Below are 16,969 nucleotides of genomic sequence, written 5' to 3'. Positions count from 1 at the left end.
AAGTAAAGCAGCGAGATGTTGACCTTTGGTTGATAAAACGTTGGTACAGCAGGGGTTGGTTGCGGTGACAGAGAGTCGACCTCATTGTGAAAAAAAGTTTGTGTTTGGGTGAAAATAATATCGGTAAGTGACGGTAAAAAGAATCTGTATTCTGACACCCCTCTCTTGTATTGCTACTTCAGAAATCAGTTTGTTACTCTCTTCAATAAGATATCTTACCCGCTTTGGTAGAAAATTACTTAGATGACAGTAGTGTTATCCAGAAGGCCTTTGATTTGAGAGGGACCCTTAAGGATTCAATCAAGTTAGGATGTCCACCAAAAGTGAATCTTCACTGCAGCAATCCAAAAGCGCCTTGAAAAATAGTGGCATTTTTCTTCAAAAAATACCTTAAATCCTTATCAGGTTTCAATCGCCAACGTCCTCTGTTTTTTAACAAAGAAATATTGGGATGGAGTCTCACATGAATCATTGAACACCTTTCGATGAGTTATTTCGGTGATAGTTGGAAGTGATATTGCTCAGGGTGACAGAGTTAAGCGCTTTTAAATTAGTAACTTGCGGACCTGAATATAATGAGACCTGGGACCCGTAGCTATTGTTCAATTATCTATTATTCTTCTCCCCACACAAGGAAAACTTCCTTTAGGATCTGACGATAGAGCTGGTTACTCTGCTTGCGGGCGTCATAGGCCACCGGATGAAAACTCTCTCTTGTCTCTCATAAGATTAAAAAATATAGAGCAAGCTCAAGGTTCCATCTGAATAAAAATGCACAACAGAATTGAAATGTCAAACTAAAATAAGAAGCAGCCAAAAGTTGATTTTACCGTTTTACACAAAAGATAAGTCAATTTATGCAGTGCCAGTTCAAGAGAGTTTCTTAAAAATTGACCGTATAGAGCGATCACTACTCAGAATTTAAGTCGATAGGTCCATACCTAGTTACGGATACAAAACCGAAAGAAAGCGAAGTGGATACACGTAAATTTTAAGCTCTTAGCACTCACCATGCGTCGACTTCGGCTGCGGATCGAAGTGGCGTGAACAAAGATAGTGTTACAAAAACAGCGTGGAGGACCGAAAAATCAACCTTTTTTATTGCGTTCCATGATCTCCGGATCATCCAGGATGTAATGGCTTTTCCTGTAGCGATCTTAGAAGGTTGAAGCCATAAGTTATCTTTTCAAAAGAGGCTCCGCACACAATTATGGTAGAACTTGCCTTACGGGTCAGTTTGTTTAATCATTTAAATAGTAATCCCTGAGGCTACCATAACTGAGCCGAACATTTGTTGGGACTCCACGAAATTGGTGTCTCTAGTATTTGAAATGGATAATTACAAGATGCTGTAAGTGCTGGTAACAAATAATTGGGGAAAAACTGAAGAAAAACTGCTTTCACTTCACTCCATAATGACCGATCGGTGGGATATTTTTTTCTTGCAAACAATGGCACTTACAGCCTTTTTTAATTGTCCTTTTCAGTTATTTAGCTATTCAAGGACTAATTCTCTTTTGAGTCCAAATGCTATCCATGATCCCATCTTCTAACTAAATGCCGGTGCAAGGCAAGCAAGTTCAGCTTAATTTTCGTTGAATCTTTATCGCGAAGATTCAATGTCTCAAGGTTCAAAGATACTGGCGTTTTTTGAACCTCGACATTTTCAACGAATTGTGAGAAATCATCTGGTATCTGATTTACTAACTTTCGGCTGTCCCTCACCAAAATCTTCTTAGGTGAAAGACATCATGTTGGAGTAGAGTCTAGGTTTCCGAATAATCAAAAGCCCGTGATCTGATTATTTTAAAAGCCAAACTCTGATACATCAAAACCTTGTGAATGCAAGAAGTAGAATACGCTGGATTTCGAAAATGAGAGCTCCGCAAGTGCACAATCCCGATTATTCAACATTCCGAATGACCAACAGTTCAAACGGCCGAATACCGAAGGTTCAAAATCTACAATGCACAAACTTCTAAATGGTCGTATCAGTAAATAACTGCACTTTGATGTAGCAAGGTTCTGAAATGTCTTTGTATCGAATCCTTCGCACTCACATACAGTATATATGCTCACTGAAAGCTCATGTGCAGGTGGCTCGCGCATGCGCAGTGATGATTCAGGACTTTGCACCATCGAAATGCGTTCTAAAAGTCTCACTTGCTTTGTGATTCGTCGTTCAGGACATCAGTCACCCTGAATATTACACTACCGCAGCTTTGAAAATTTGGAAACAAATTATTCGGAACCCTGGCATTTGGAGCCTTTCAAATTCAAAGTCTTGTAGCTTCAGATCCTAGTACTTCGGAATCATGACATTTCAAAATTTTGAACATTCTGCATTGAAATTTTCGGGTATTTGGTTATTCGGGATTTTATACATCATCCACCTGTTTGTGAATGAATAAGAATATATTTCAGTTGAGTGTCTAGTCCATTGATCGAGCTTCACCGGTGAAAAAAGTATGCCGGTTTGACCTTGTATACAAGCCTACTAATTTAATAAACTAAGATTGGACCAAAAAGCTGCCCTCTCCTTACTTGCTAATACTCTTGACTCTCAACATCAGCCCATCTGTATCACTCTGCTGATTATGCACACGGTTTTTACTTTTGATCATCGTGTGATGTAACCTTTTTGTGATTTTCGTATTCTTTTGCGATATCCTCTAAATTACCGCTTGCTTTATCTTTGGAGTGACATTCCTTTTTTGGTTGTTCCATGACAAATTTTTTAACATGAACATAAAAGTGCAAAAGTACGAAAAACACTTAGCGTGGCGTATATCTTGTACACCGAACAACAATATAAAGCCATGGAAGCACATAAACAAAGGAATTGTAAGAAACAAGTTCAATTCTACTCTGAATTGGTGACATATAGCAGAAAGGAGCAGTACTACATTGCAATCTCGAAAACTAGTCTCGAAATATAATTGAACACGGTCTATACTGCGATATGCACAGAGATAGAGAATCAATTTTTTTCCCGATGTATTATAGAGTTACTGCGCTTATATCTAACAAATCACCACTTCTTTTTACATGAAACAGGGTATGAGTTTTCCAGGTAATTCAAATTTTCAATGCTGGTTTTCTACGTAAGGTCCAATCAAGCCATAGAAAACACTCTGTTTATAATTTATTCTTCCCTGCTCCTTCACCATCACTAAAGGTAAGCTTCGTTCAGTCTCTTGTATGGTAGAACGTAGGTATTTGCGCGGGATGCGCTGGTTTCGGTTCTTCATCTCACCACGACGACTCGTAGTAGGAAACCAAGGAGAATTGGAAGACAGACCCCATCGCGTTTACTCGCTGAGCCGTGATGCAACTCCGCTAAACTTTCTCCTGAAACAAAGATCATACTCAAACACCACGTTCAAATTGACCTCCTCCACCCTCCTCGCCCACCTGAAATGAAAATTCCACGGCAAACGTTAGGTTTCGAATAATTAATTGACCTGAGATTCACTTTTGGTTGAGAATGTAGAGCCAGGACATCCTTAATGCAAAAACGGAGAACGGATCGAATATATCATCTGAAGATCGTTACGAATGCAAGAATAGTAATTTCCGTGTGAAACTATTCTGTTGTCGTAGATCTTCAAGTGGGTCTCAGTTACAATTTTAACTGTCAGAATGACTTTTATACTACGACTTCGCAATTGAAAAAGGGGAAAACAATGTGACACTTTTACATGATTATTCACCAATCTTTTTCGATTTGAATTCACGGTTCTTCTTTTGTTGACCAAAAACTGGTGGTCATTTTCAAGAAATTCAATGCACTGGAATGAAGATTGGTGAATAATCGTGTAAAAGTGTCACATTGTTTTCCCCCTCTGTGAATATATTGTTCAATCAAAAAAGTAGATAAAAACCTACTTCTTACTTTTTTGATTGAACAATATATTCACAGAGCTACAGCGCTCCAATATTATTTTTAATTTCATCTGTTCTAAGGAAAACTATTCACTGCCAAAATTGCAAATAGAGTACCGATCATCTTTAAACAGCCGCCAAACAAGTGCAGAAAGGAGATTTGAAAATGTCGATATAACAGAGGCCAGTTTGACCAGTAAACTTTGATTTTCAAATTTGAAAGACATATTTGGCCACTAAATTTCCAAAGCGAACTATCAAACCACCACCAAATGATTTCAATAAAGAACATTCGGAAAATTAGAAGTTGGACGGCCAACTTGACTAAGATTATTGAAAATTTTGGCCATTAAGATAAGAAAAACTTATGCCCTCATTTTGTCAGTACACAAATAATTCAGCATTAATTCTTTCTTCATTTTTGGAGATTTATTTCGACGCACAGGACATTTTTTTGATGGTACTAGATAATTCAGGGCGCACTACAGTTTTTTTTAAACACTTGACGCTCCAGACGAAAGGAATTTTTTCAACGTAATACAAAACTTTGGCCACATGTAACCTTTAATATCAGGGTCAAAATCCGTCTTGCAAAGTCGCATGTCGGGGTTATCCTCACCATGTAAAATGTGCACAGGTAGCACACACTATACATAAAATTTGGACCGAACACTTTGTACCTCAAAATTATGAAACTAATGTCAACTTATGAACAATTATACTTTTAAACTTTATTTACTAGCTTTTTTATATATCTGTAATTTCCTTAATAAATCAATCAGCCTGTTCTATTATATTAGATACTTCGTCAAGTTCTTTGATCAATTTTGATAGGCAGATCTGGTGCGATGAATTTAATACGAGCAAATGGCTAACCCTTTGGGTCATAATGGTAATTATTCTGAACACCTAATTCATATCCACTTTTTGTATATTCAGAGAACTCGACAACATATTTTTTTGCGGTTTTTTGGCTATTTCTGATAATATACTAATAGGTTTCCAATATTCGACGGCTATTATTGCAATATAATGTGAATTATTATTGTTTGAAACGAATTGATTGTAAAAAATCGTAATAATTCAAGAAATAATTCATTTTCGAGAAAGAAAATACATACACATATACATATTTTACATATTTTATAAGTGTTTAGGGTGGCTTATTACGAATCAGAAATCAGATTTAAAAAATTCAAGATGGTGGATCTAATATGGCGGACAAAAATTTCAAATTCGATCATATCCGCAGAAAAAACTCTGTCCAGGGACTTTTGTGATCGCTGATTACGAATCTGAAATCAGCTTTTGGACATTCAGTATGGCGAATCTAATCAGCGTGTCCGTAAGCCCCTGCATAGAGTTTTTTTGACCGGATTTGATTAAATTTGAAATTTTCGTCCGCCTTATTGAATCCGCCATATAGAAGTTTTGATATCTGATTTCAGATTTGTAATCAGCGACCCCAAAAACCAGCGAATTCTATCTTGTTATAAAAGTTGACTTAGGACAACAATGTGTAATTCAAAGGGTTAAAGGGGCTCCAAGTCATGACACTCACCGTTAAGCACGTGCACGTGAACAATAGCGGGTTGGTCTGGCATCATCGTTAGCGTGCAGGTGTAGTTTCCGCTGTCTGCGGGGCCAACCCTCGCTATGCTAAGTGTAGAGTTCGCCCCTTCTTCCATCAAGTTTGTCTTTACACTGAAACAATAATTTGCAAATGAATTCAAGACCCCACAGCTTTCTCTGTTCCTTTCCACCTTGATTTCTTGTTCTATCTTGGGGAGTGGAAAACACACCGAGTTTTAATGCAATAAATCCTTATTTCTGCTAGTGAAAAGGACGAAGGGAAATCGTATTACCATATTTAAAATCTAGAAGCTGTTCAGAATATCTATTTAGAGAGAAGAAGCGTATCACCGACCGATCACCAATGTAATAACATTGAACTAATATAATTTTGGAAAATGCTCGGCTAATTCGTAACATCTTTGCCTGGATATTTTAATTCTTACGAAAATGGAGTATCATACTTTGGCATTGAATTTACAGTTGACAATATAGTGTCGAAACGATAAGAAATTATGGATATAAAAAATTTAGAACCTGTGATCAAAGATAATCAAGTTGAATTTCATTAATACAATGTACATCCTTTGTAACTTCAGACTCTAGCAGTACGTTGTGGCTCTACCTGTGAATATTTTCAAATGCCCCTTATGGCAAAACTATCAGACATTGCGATATGCTCTCAATGACTTTTTTTCTTGTTTTGGAGAGCTCTTCGAAACCTTGAGAACGCTTCAACATAACTTTCCTCTATCTGTAATCGTTCAGTCAGCATTCGCATAAGTGTGTAATCCCGTTCCGACTTGGTTTGCAAATATTCTGATATCTCCAAAACTATTGAATTGATTATAACAAAATATAGTCTAAAACCTGACCAGACGAAGTAGCTATCCACAAAAAAATACAGAATTAAAATTGGTTGAGTTGTTCTGGAGTTATAAGGTAACATCCGGACAGACAGACAGAAAGACGTTGAGTTTTACACACCAAAGAAGAGGAGAAAAAGATCGAGTAAAAAGTAAAGAAGAGAAGCTTAGAGTTTTATTAATTTCTTATTCAAGAATTCAGATGATTTTTAATAATTCTATTTATAACTGAAACCATGCTCAATTCATCAAAATCGAACAAGTAAAACGACCCTTATATCGAAGAAATACGATTTCACTTGAGTCGTTGAAGGCTGAATTTTTTAATTGAATATACAATTAAAAAATTTTTCCATGACGCGCAAATATTCTCGTGATAAAATTCAATTTTATGTTCAACTGAAGTAGTATCAGTTTTTAAACATTCATTCCATAATTTTCACGTTGTCGTCTGCCATCTTTTATTTTCAGCTTCTTTATTTAGTTTCGGCGCACAAAAATATTGTTCCCCCCTCACATTCATTTCACAAAATGAAACCTCCGGAGATTTATATATACGTGTGTATGACAATGTCCAGTACGAGTGTCTCTCACCGTTAAAAAATGCTATCAGGAAATGAACACGCTGACAACAGTAATTAACTACTGTAAAAGTCGACTACGATTTAACATGTGCTTCAGACCACAAAATATTCGTGCAACATCCGGTTGCTGGAGTTCACGGGCTGTATAATACGACTATATGGTAAAATTACCACTTCGGCTTTATATCACTGCAGACAATTGCTGATTGTGAGTCACGCATGTTATCTGATATGTAAGATACCAATAGTCAGTTATATTTATAATATTTTTTCTCATACATCTTTTGACCAGAAATTTATGTTGCGAATACGTGAGTGATTGAATGAATGAATAAATGAAAATACCATATAATTTATCTCTATTTCTATCAGAAAAAAAGAAATAACAAACAGAACTATTTATAATTTTCAAATTACGTGCAATAAAATATTTTTCTAATTTCTTTAAATGAAACCTTTATTTTCATAAGTTCTTTGTTACATTAGGTGGTAGCTTTAAAAGGTTACTCGCCTGATTGGCCTGGATAAAATTCTACAGAAGTTCATTAGACAACGAATAATATTGTTACAAAAGGTGAAATCATTCGTTCCTCCCCCCCCTTTCTGATCTAGTAGTGGTCACAGACAGAAGATATATAAAATCTTTTATATGTTACAAAATGAATGAGGTTACTATGTAAACTAACATTATTGTAAAAGCAGTCCTGTCTCAGACTATAAACTGTAAACACGCATTGCCGTTAAAGGATATTTCCTCATCTTTTAATTTTGCTGCTTGTTTGTTCACTTCATAAGCTAACGAACCGGTTCTATTTATTCTGTAGCTTCTAGTTCGTTACAACATTTATGAATGGATAATACGTTTTTACCTTTCTTCATATTACGCGTCTCATTATGAACTGACACCGGTTGGTGTCAGCCATAGAAGGTTGGTTGTTTAGAGAGAACATCTCATGTACACTTGGGGACAATGAACCTGAGATAGCTTATTTTTTACACTAGACAGTTATGTTGGCAACACAGAGACCCCTACAACGCCATAGTCGGTCGAGCGCGAAACAAACTCAATCTCAATAAACATAATATAACCCATGACCTTCGAATCTAACCTTAGAATACCGCGGGGGTAATGACTTGTTGGATTGACACGTCAGCGACGGTCATGGGTTACGTCATATTTATTGAGACTGAGTTTGTTGCTCTGCCGACTATGGCACTACAGGTTTCTCTATGTTGCCAACATAACTGTCTAGTGTAAAAAATTAGCCGTCTCAGATCCATTGTCCCCAAGTATACGTGAGATGTTCTCTCTAAATAACCAACCTTCTATGGTTGACACCAACCGGTCTCAGATTCATTGTCCCCAAAGTGCCCCAAACGTACATAAGTTTCTAATTTGTCCGTCGGACCTTAGCCTAACTATTTTGTATTCAGGTTACAACAATAGGAACATCGAAATTGTATATTGTCAGCGGCAAAGGCGAGTGCTGCGTTCACACGAATACGAGTTCGAAATTGGTTCGATGCAATCAGACGAGTCTTAGTATTAACGTTGCAGCATGAGCCAAGATAAGCACTGTGATCACACGAGGCAGGTATCGCTGATGTGCACGCGTGACATACGTTATTGATGCCAACACCGTTGGGTGAAAGTTTGATTTGAGAAGCAACGAAGATGCCACTAACGGCAACACCTACTTGGAAAGTTAGGATCTTCAAAAAGTGCGGTAAAACGACCTTGGTGCATGTGCGTAACTGAAAAGTTTTATTTTACACACGAGAGCTTTCTTTGGCGCAAGTACCTACACTTTCAAATAACTCAATCGCACGTACTATCTCATGAAGTGTAAGTTACCTAGCTCCACTTTAACGTGCCGTCAGTAGCACATCCGTTGCCTCTTAACCCTTTCATTTACAGATTGTTCATCTTAATCTTTTGGCCTGTATATTGTTACTCGCGGGTTTTTGGGGTTATACGAAGTAGCAAGGGTCATTTGAAGTTGTAAATAAGCTGTGATAAGGCTACGTCATGAAATTTTTTGAGTTGAGACGTTGATCATCCCACTGTGAGCGGAAAGATTAAATCGAAATTTTATTTACAGGAATTAGAAAAAAGATCGTGCCTTACATCTGCGTGTAGTCGGTGATACCTAACTCGTGTGATTACAGCGCTCGACTTTGCTGATGCTGTAAACTTTAGATTTATCAGAAATCGCCCACTTTCCAAATTCGCAGCACAATATGCAATTTCTCCGAATTCCTAATTCAGCGTGCTCTGCTTGTGACAAGTGATCAAGGTCAAATGTTTACCTTAAGAAGCAAAGCCGCTTATTGAATGCGGATTACGATTAGGTTGCTTCAAAGCGGATTCCACAGCATACGTGAAATAACGAGAATAAATAAGTAAGAAAAAAATCGAATGAAATTCTGAAAATGATCGGTGAAACGTTATTCGCATGCAGAATCATTGAAAAATTGATGATGACGTGGCAGTCGAGCTGCGATTTCACCGAACACCACCAGTAAAATTTCTGTGGAAAGGTAAAAGCCGAGAAGCTTGATTATCTGTACTGCAATGTTACTTCAATACGGATGCAGAGAAATCGTAAGTAGCAGATCTGAGAAGCGGAGGAGGGTCAGCTGTTGCATCGACGAACGCCTGCGGTTTCTTTGCGGCGCTAAAGTGCTAAACCACAACTCAGACTGACTTCCAAACTCTTTCTAACCGACTCTGGAGACGTCTTCGTGAGTCTGTAGTGTTATCGCGGGCCACGTTGATTGTCTATACCTAATCACATGATTTTGTGTTTTCCAACTCAGTTATTCTAGCACTCATGTATTATCACATCATTGAATAACAGTATTTGCTATGAGTTTTTATCCAGCATGAAAACGACTGCCATCGAAGCGTTCTAACACCAGATAATCTTCTTGCCCCGTGGTGTTTATTAATGATTTTCGAAAAGATGAGAATTGTGGTAACCGGAGATATGCTCAAATGAGGCATAAGGACAATTAATTCATAGCGATTTATTAATGTCTAAACTACCTGAGTCCAAGATAAGGACTGGCGCCATCACCTGAGCTCGAACATCTCTACTACTAGCTAATTACAGGGAGGGGGGAGTGCGTTGCACTAATATGTCATATTCTGCCAACATAGCATTAAGTATTTCGCTGTTTTTCATCAGTGTTCGTGGAAGAGGTTTTAGTATGCACTCTTGGACGTCATGACCAGGACGACTCTTGAAAGCTCGTTACAGCAGAGAAACCCCCAATTCAGAAACTTGGGAATGACCCAAGGCTCAGGGTAGAGTCAAAAACTCTATCGGTTGGTTCAGAATTGTTTCAATGTTAAATTTGCAAGTCGCAGACCCAAGGACTCATGTGTCCAGCTTCATTTATTTCTCTATTTTCCCTTGTGACACGCAGCCCCATTTAGCGTTTGCTATACAAACTCAGTTCCCTGTGGCACCCCGGTAACTTGCTAAATTCTAGCTAGATTCACCACGTGAACAATAATAACTGGTCGTTGAAGTGCATTCACTTGAATTATAGTCGGGACAATGACTTGCCTCTTCACTCCCTATCCCGCATTATTCTTCCTGTATGTTACCCAGATATTAGCATAAAGGTGACCGAAATTTAGGGGCTCGATCTGTCACCCGGAAAAAAACTTCTGGCCGAAATCAAATTAACAATCGCATGCTGCAGCTCTGCTCGTATATCTAGAGTAGCCATGTACCTATCCCATCACCTCTACTGTCGAAAGCACGTCATGTACATGTGATTACACAGGTCTGCAGAAAAGTATATTTCATTTTCAGCCGCGTGGGATGTTTTTGGTGAATATCATGTTTTCGAGTTTGCTGAACCTAAAAATGACTTCTATTCCTGGCGGTCACGTCCAGTACTCTTGCAAAATACAAGGTGTTTGCATGACAAAGCATAACGATAGTAAAAAAAAAAAAAAAAAACATTTTATTACAATGAACTAAACAATATTTTTTATAAAATTCAACAAACAATTTCTTTATGAAATATAGTCAGCATTACGTGTTCATTCTTTTCGCCTATAAAACCTTCTCTTCTCTTCGATACGTCTCCGAACACGCTTCCGTTTTCCATTTTCTGTTTTCGAATTTGTATTTATTTTTGAGTCTCACTCTGATACATATTAAATGGAAGTAAGAAATCATTATACCATTGGATTTTTAGCATCAAGAATAGTATACCAAATTTCGAAATAAACGGAAGTTTTACTCGAAATGAAACTACAAACACCATTTCAAGAAAAAACCTGACGTGATGGATCCGTTTAAGTATTTTTTACGGTTTCAGTGAGTGAAAATCCATAAGAAACACTATAAAAAAAACTAGTGCATTTTTTTGGTTGTAGACCTGTGTTATTCATTAGGTTTTGACTAACAAGCCCGTCAACATTGCATATTCTCAGAATAGTGAAATGCACAGGAGCATGAGTTTTAGAAGCGAGGCGTAGAACATATGATAGAATTTTGTTTATACTGATCGAGATAACGATGGATATTGTAAGGATTAGGGGGTTTTCAAAGTTGGTTGAAAACCCCGTTTTTTACGATTGAACACGTCGTACGTTAGTTTAGTTTATCTTGTTTATCCAATTTCACCCATTCAGCTGTATATCGGTGAATGTAACCGCCGTTAGTGTATTAGACGGGCGCTTAGAATCACGTGAGGATGGTGTGAGGTAAATTGATCCATGTGAGGGTGGGTCTCGTTAAGTTGACGCGTTTCAGAATCTGCTGACGTTGGTAAGCGTGACTGCTACGAGCTTTTGGCAAAACGTCGCTCGCACTCGCGATTGAGAGTTAAGGCTTTCCATTAGTAGGTTTTGTCCAGCTTACGATTAGTGTAGCCAAATTCTGCCAAGTTTGCTAACTTTACTCCACGTTTCTTTCTGCAGACGTATGTTGTACTTATATCGGCAGTACATACTGCAAATGTATGAGTACAGAGACTTTCACCCTTTTTTTTCGTTTGTAATTGCAGCGAATTTTTCAGTTTGATAATTTTTTCCACTTGCTTCGTTAATGAATTACTGAATACTCTGACGCAATGTGAAACTGGTGACAGCGGTGGGATACGGAAGATATGAAGAAGCGTCTGTGAGGACGTATCATACTGGCTGGAAGAAAATTGTTATCTTCATACGAGGGGAAATTTAATTGTTTAATGGGAGGTTGACATCTTCGCTTTGAAAACCGATGTTAGGGACGTCGTAGGGAACTGTAATTGAATTTCGTCGGGATTCCCAAGAGTACTCAAGGCCTGTTGGGTGTATTCAGCGCACATAAACGTGCCTGTGAAATGCGAGGACTAATACAGAAAATCCGTAATTTCACTTGGTATGAGCTTGACTTCACCAACCTCTTGCTAAGTCTTCTTCCTACACCCAGGCTCAAATTGTTGACAGTAGATTATAACTTGGAAGCACTAACCTAGCCAACTTCTCTGGTCGGATTGCCTTTCGCTATCGTATACAACGGGCACACATAGTCACATGCGTCGCGGGAATCCTACTCTGCCTTCGGGAATCCTCTTCTCACCCTCACCGTCGTACTCCTCCTATTTCCCGTTTGAGCCAATTCACTTTGGAGTAAGCTGAACCATAGATCTTCAGACGTGTACATAATCATAGCTTGTAGAGTGGAGTAGAACGCTCAAATTTTTTGTGGAACGAAGCAATACTGGGGGATTGTTAGTGATACCGTAAGGATGTGATGAACGTATGATTAGAGCACGATGGCCAGTTCGCATTGTTGATCGATTGAATGATAAAGTGAAAATGTTATTAGGTAAACTGGAATTTCTAATACTGAACATGAATCTTAAGGGTGAGCTTAGGGTTCAACTAGGTCCTGTTAAATTACGTACGCGGACAGTCGACCATAGCAAATAACGGTAGAGAACTGGTTAGCGATAAGACGTACCCAGGAAGGTTGAATCCCGGTGTCTCAAGGTAAAGAGAACATCCGACCGTACATGTGACCAAGAGTGCCCTAGCCCCTGGAGAGCACTTCTAACAATGAAAAGGGGTTGAGGGTAAGTGCCACGGCAACCTGCCGACGCACGAAATGTTTTCTTGAATAGTTTCAAAGTGTTGTGTTCGCCGAAATATACGTGCAATTTACCCTAACGATTTCACGCTTTCGTTCTCCTATTGCAATCAGCACAATTAACATGTAAACTCAATATTCGTAGCTACTCGGTTGAAGATCTATTTGCTGTCCTAAATATATGTGCATTGATCATTTGGCTAGTATAGAATAAGGATTTGGGTTGCAAAAAATGAGAAATAGAAATGTGCCGGCTACAGATGCTTTTGAAATAAGCCGTGTTCTTTTGCTATGGACGTTGAGCCAATGCATTTCAGTAGGTTGAAACAGCTATACCTCAACTGTAGTCGAGATATCGTTGAAATGCAAAATGGCGACTAGTCGAGCAGCGTAATCGCGGCACATAATTCCTGTTTCAACTAAGTTAGAAAATTGATATTCATTCAGGTGCACTCTCGCTGAGTCTGATAGCCGTTTCTGGAATCGAAGTGTCATATCATCCGTAACACCATCTCTTCAAATCAACAAATAAACTTGTTAAGGCAACTGTGCAGGGAATCGACGTGGTTCCATTACTCCTTGAATTCGCAAGTGGCATTCAGAGCCACCGATCAATGGCACTTGGAATCACAGGTTTATGACTAATAAGTGTGTTTGCATTTACCGACTGATTAATGGGTTGCAATACACGCTGATGAAATTATCTTAGCATGTTCTGAGCTTACCTTATACCTCCTCTTGTCGTATCGTAATTGAGCGTTCTGTTCCCGTGAAGCCATTGAACAACACTATACTGCATCTGCATCGCGATGTGTCGCACCACACACAGAAGTTCGATGGTACTGTCAGCTTCGTAATACTTGTCCCTCAACGGCTGTCCCATTCCGTCGACTATTTGTACCGATGGGTCTGTAAATCAGGAAGACAACACAACATTGCACGGTTTATTTTATTCGAAGCATATCATAATTATTCATTTCTTGAAGTTTATTTTGTAATCGATACACGGATATTCCTCACTTTTCTAAAAATTATTATGGCGCAATAGCTTTTAATGATCTCAATTGGGATTCTAAGCGTATTGTCATGATTTCGTGACATCATCTTGTATGTTTGCAAATTCGTTCCGAAAATTTTACGCGGTGTTAAATATTTCCAACTCATAGTAAATGAGTTCACATGATTGTACGGGTTCACGCGATACCTATAGTAAGAGACAACTGTTAGTTTAGATCACGTCATTACAACCCTGCGTTCTCCCTTCAACGTAACGGACTGGTAGATAACTCCAGATGTCAATGCGGGAATAAAAAGTAACACATCAACCACATATTATGGCAGTGTCCACTCTACGATGATGAACGAATTGAATTCTATGGATAACTAGGGGCTTCGCCCCTGCGCGCTTCGCGCGCCAACCCCACCTCGGTGCTTCGGGCCTCACTATTTCGTTATACAGTGTCTGTTAGACAGGTGAATTTATTTGTGCTGATTTGATGACAGGTCTGCAACTGTTGATCGGTTGTTTCCGATCAACCCGACATTGCTATTGGCTCCCTATGCAGGTCTGCTCAGATTATTTTCGTAAACGAATCCACTCACATGTACAAAACCCCCGATGCCATGCATCCCCAATTGCATTTGGCGACTTATTTTGCTATAGTTATTATTTTCCCCATAGTAGAAGAAATTCATAGCCTTGCTATAAGTAGAATTTCTATGGCTTCGGACAAATTGAATACTCGTTATGATATTCGAGCCGGGTGGACTGTCGAAGCTTCTTCATAGGCGAAGTTGCCTCGTAGTTTTGTATTGAATCTTTTTTATTAGTATGAAGGATACAGGTTGAGGTTTTCTTGAATAAAAAACTCTCGCGTTTGAGCCATCGAATTATGAATGTTTATTGGCTCTTGTGGGAAAAGACTTGCGGCATAAAAACCCACGACGTATGAACGTTTATTTGTAAACTTATAAAAGCGTGTGTCGCACACGTGAATGTGTCGATTGTGTACATGAATGTGCATATGCCTGTTACAGCCCGTTTGGCTCATGCCGTCGTATTGTGATTTTTGTTTTATTCGATTCGATCGAATTTCGTATGATTTGCATTTGCCTTACTCAGAGGAGCGAACGTATATGAGAGTATATTTGGTATTGGTAGTACACCAAGAGCGTTTGGGCTCGTTATATGATGAAAGGGTGCAAGACCCTTGGTATGTGTGTATGGGCACTCGGTCCCGTGTAGAATGAGACACACTCGGGCCGTACTCATCTACCTTACTCCGTAGAGCGAACGTATACGAAAGTATATTTGGGCCTCTCGTTTATGGTCGTGGTACGAGAGAACGCACGGTGTCACTGACGATCGTCACTAGACGGACGACCGAACTGGACTGTTTTCAAAAATGCGTGATGCGCGCTCACATCCTCATCTACGCGAGATTTGGCATCCCTGCGGAGACGAGTCGTTCGAGCGCGGCTCGCATGGAGATCGCAATGACACGGGCACAAACGACGCTCAGGCACTGAACACCAGGGATATAAAATTTAATCCCGAAGATTCTGTCTGGCTCTTTCAACCTCGAAGACAGAAAGGACGATGTCCGAAACTACAAAGAACCTACGAAGGCCCTTACTTAGTGGTTAACCGGATCAAGGATTTACAGGATCCGAAAAAACCTATTTCTTCTCTGATATAACTCTCCTCGAGTTCTGTTTCATTACTTCTGCTGACATGTTTGCCGGTATGATATATTTGAAACGATACTCAGTCTCACCTCTGCGTGTCGATCTTGAGTGCCGTATACACAATACGCCAGCGCGCGAAAAAGACAATTCCCGTCGGGAATTATCTTGATAATTCTCGTTTGCATGTTTATTTTTTGCGTGTCAGAAACAGATACCTATGAAGATATTTGTCAAAGACTGTCAGAAACTACTGTATACTATTGTTATTATAATCTTTTTTATACTATTGTTATTATATAATCTTTTTCACCTGTTGCTACTTCTTTTTCATTTGTTCAGAACTTTTTTATTAGATAGAGAGATTAAGTGAAATGAACCGCCTTCATCTGTCATGCGCCGTATTATTTCACAAACGAAATGTTACTATATATAATGTATTGCATTCACATCTACATAAATCTCATTTCAAAATTCAACACGTCTCAACAGAAATCTATCATACAACACACTACTATGTGATTATACTCACGATGTTGCAGCAAAATAATTTCCCATAGAGATTGAAATTACTGAACTAAATAAAGAAATAAGTTAAAAAAAAAAGAATTTGAGTTAGGTTAATCTTATCATAACGCATTTATTTCTTTTGCGTGTCGTTAATACATGATGTATTGAACTACCTCTGTATAATTACTTAAAATGAATAGTTATTTTCAAGTCCAAATAGAAAATGCGTAAATTAGATCGTTTTATATCATTAATCAATTTATTATCAATAATCAAATAATTAAGTTATTCCAAATTCGATTTCGTCGCGATTGTTTCAGACATTTCATTTGCAAAGTCCGAAATTTGTCGGTATTACCTATCATTTCTTGGAGTAAAGTACGTAGGTATGAACTACAAGAATTGGGAAGTACACGTATTTCTTATGTATCAATTATTTTCTCTCCTCGAACAAACCTAAACTCACTGGCATGCGAATGTTTCTAGAGCGTACAGTGAGGAGGCAGTCTAGAATTGACTACTTGAATTTCAAAAGCGTTATGCACGGCAGTTATGCCGACTTTCTGAAATGCTGCAACTTTTCATGACATCTACGCTCACCAGCTGTGAAGAAAGTCTTCCGACTTTGCACAGTGTTCTATCTCTGTTGCAGAGTATAGAGTTGCACCGACTAACTTGAGGAAAGAAACTTATTCATACTTGATGCAGACACCGTCGAAGTTCACCTACAATATGACTTCAACTGTGTCTCTCTTAAAAGTTAATGCTT

The 16,969-nt window shown here is 38.5% G+C and overlaps 1 protein-coding gene across 1 annotated transcript in view; it reads right to left on the bottom strand.

The window, feature by feature from the left end:
- Nucleotides 1-1,746: 1,746 nt before the first annotated feature.
- Nucleotides 1,747-16,969, bottom strand: part of LOC124299299 (uncharacterized) — a 491,045-nt gene continuing 475,822 nt past the window's right edge. Inside the window, exons 6-8 of the mRNA XM_046752435.1 lie at nt 13,731-13,914; nt 5,447-5,589; nt 1,747-3,351 (exon numbers count right to left, since the gene is read on the bottom strand). Coding sequence (XP_046608391.1) covers nt 3,248-3,351; nt 5,447-5,589; nt 13,731-13,914 — 431 coding nt within the window. The 3' untranslated portion in view covers nt 1,747-3,247. The remainder of the gene's footprint in view (nt 3,352-5,446; nt 5,590-13,730; nt 13,915-16,969) is intronic.

This window comes from Neodiprion virginianus, chromosome 2, assembly GCF_021901495.1.
Source record: "Neodiprion virginianus isolate iyNeoVirg1 chromosome 2, iyNeoVirg1.1, whole genome shotgun sequence".
Lineage (NCBI taxonomy): Eukaryota > Metazoa > Arthropoda > Insecta > Hymenoptera > Diprionidae > Neodiprion > Neodiprion virginianus.
Note: the sequence above shows the minus strand (reverse complement) of the source record. Positions and strands in the feature narration are given on the sequence as shown.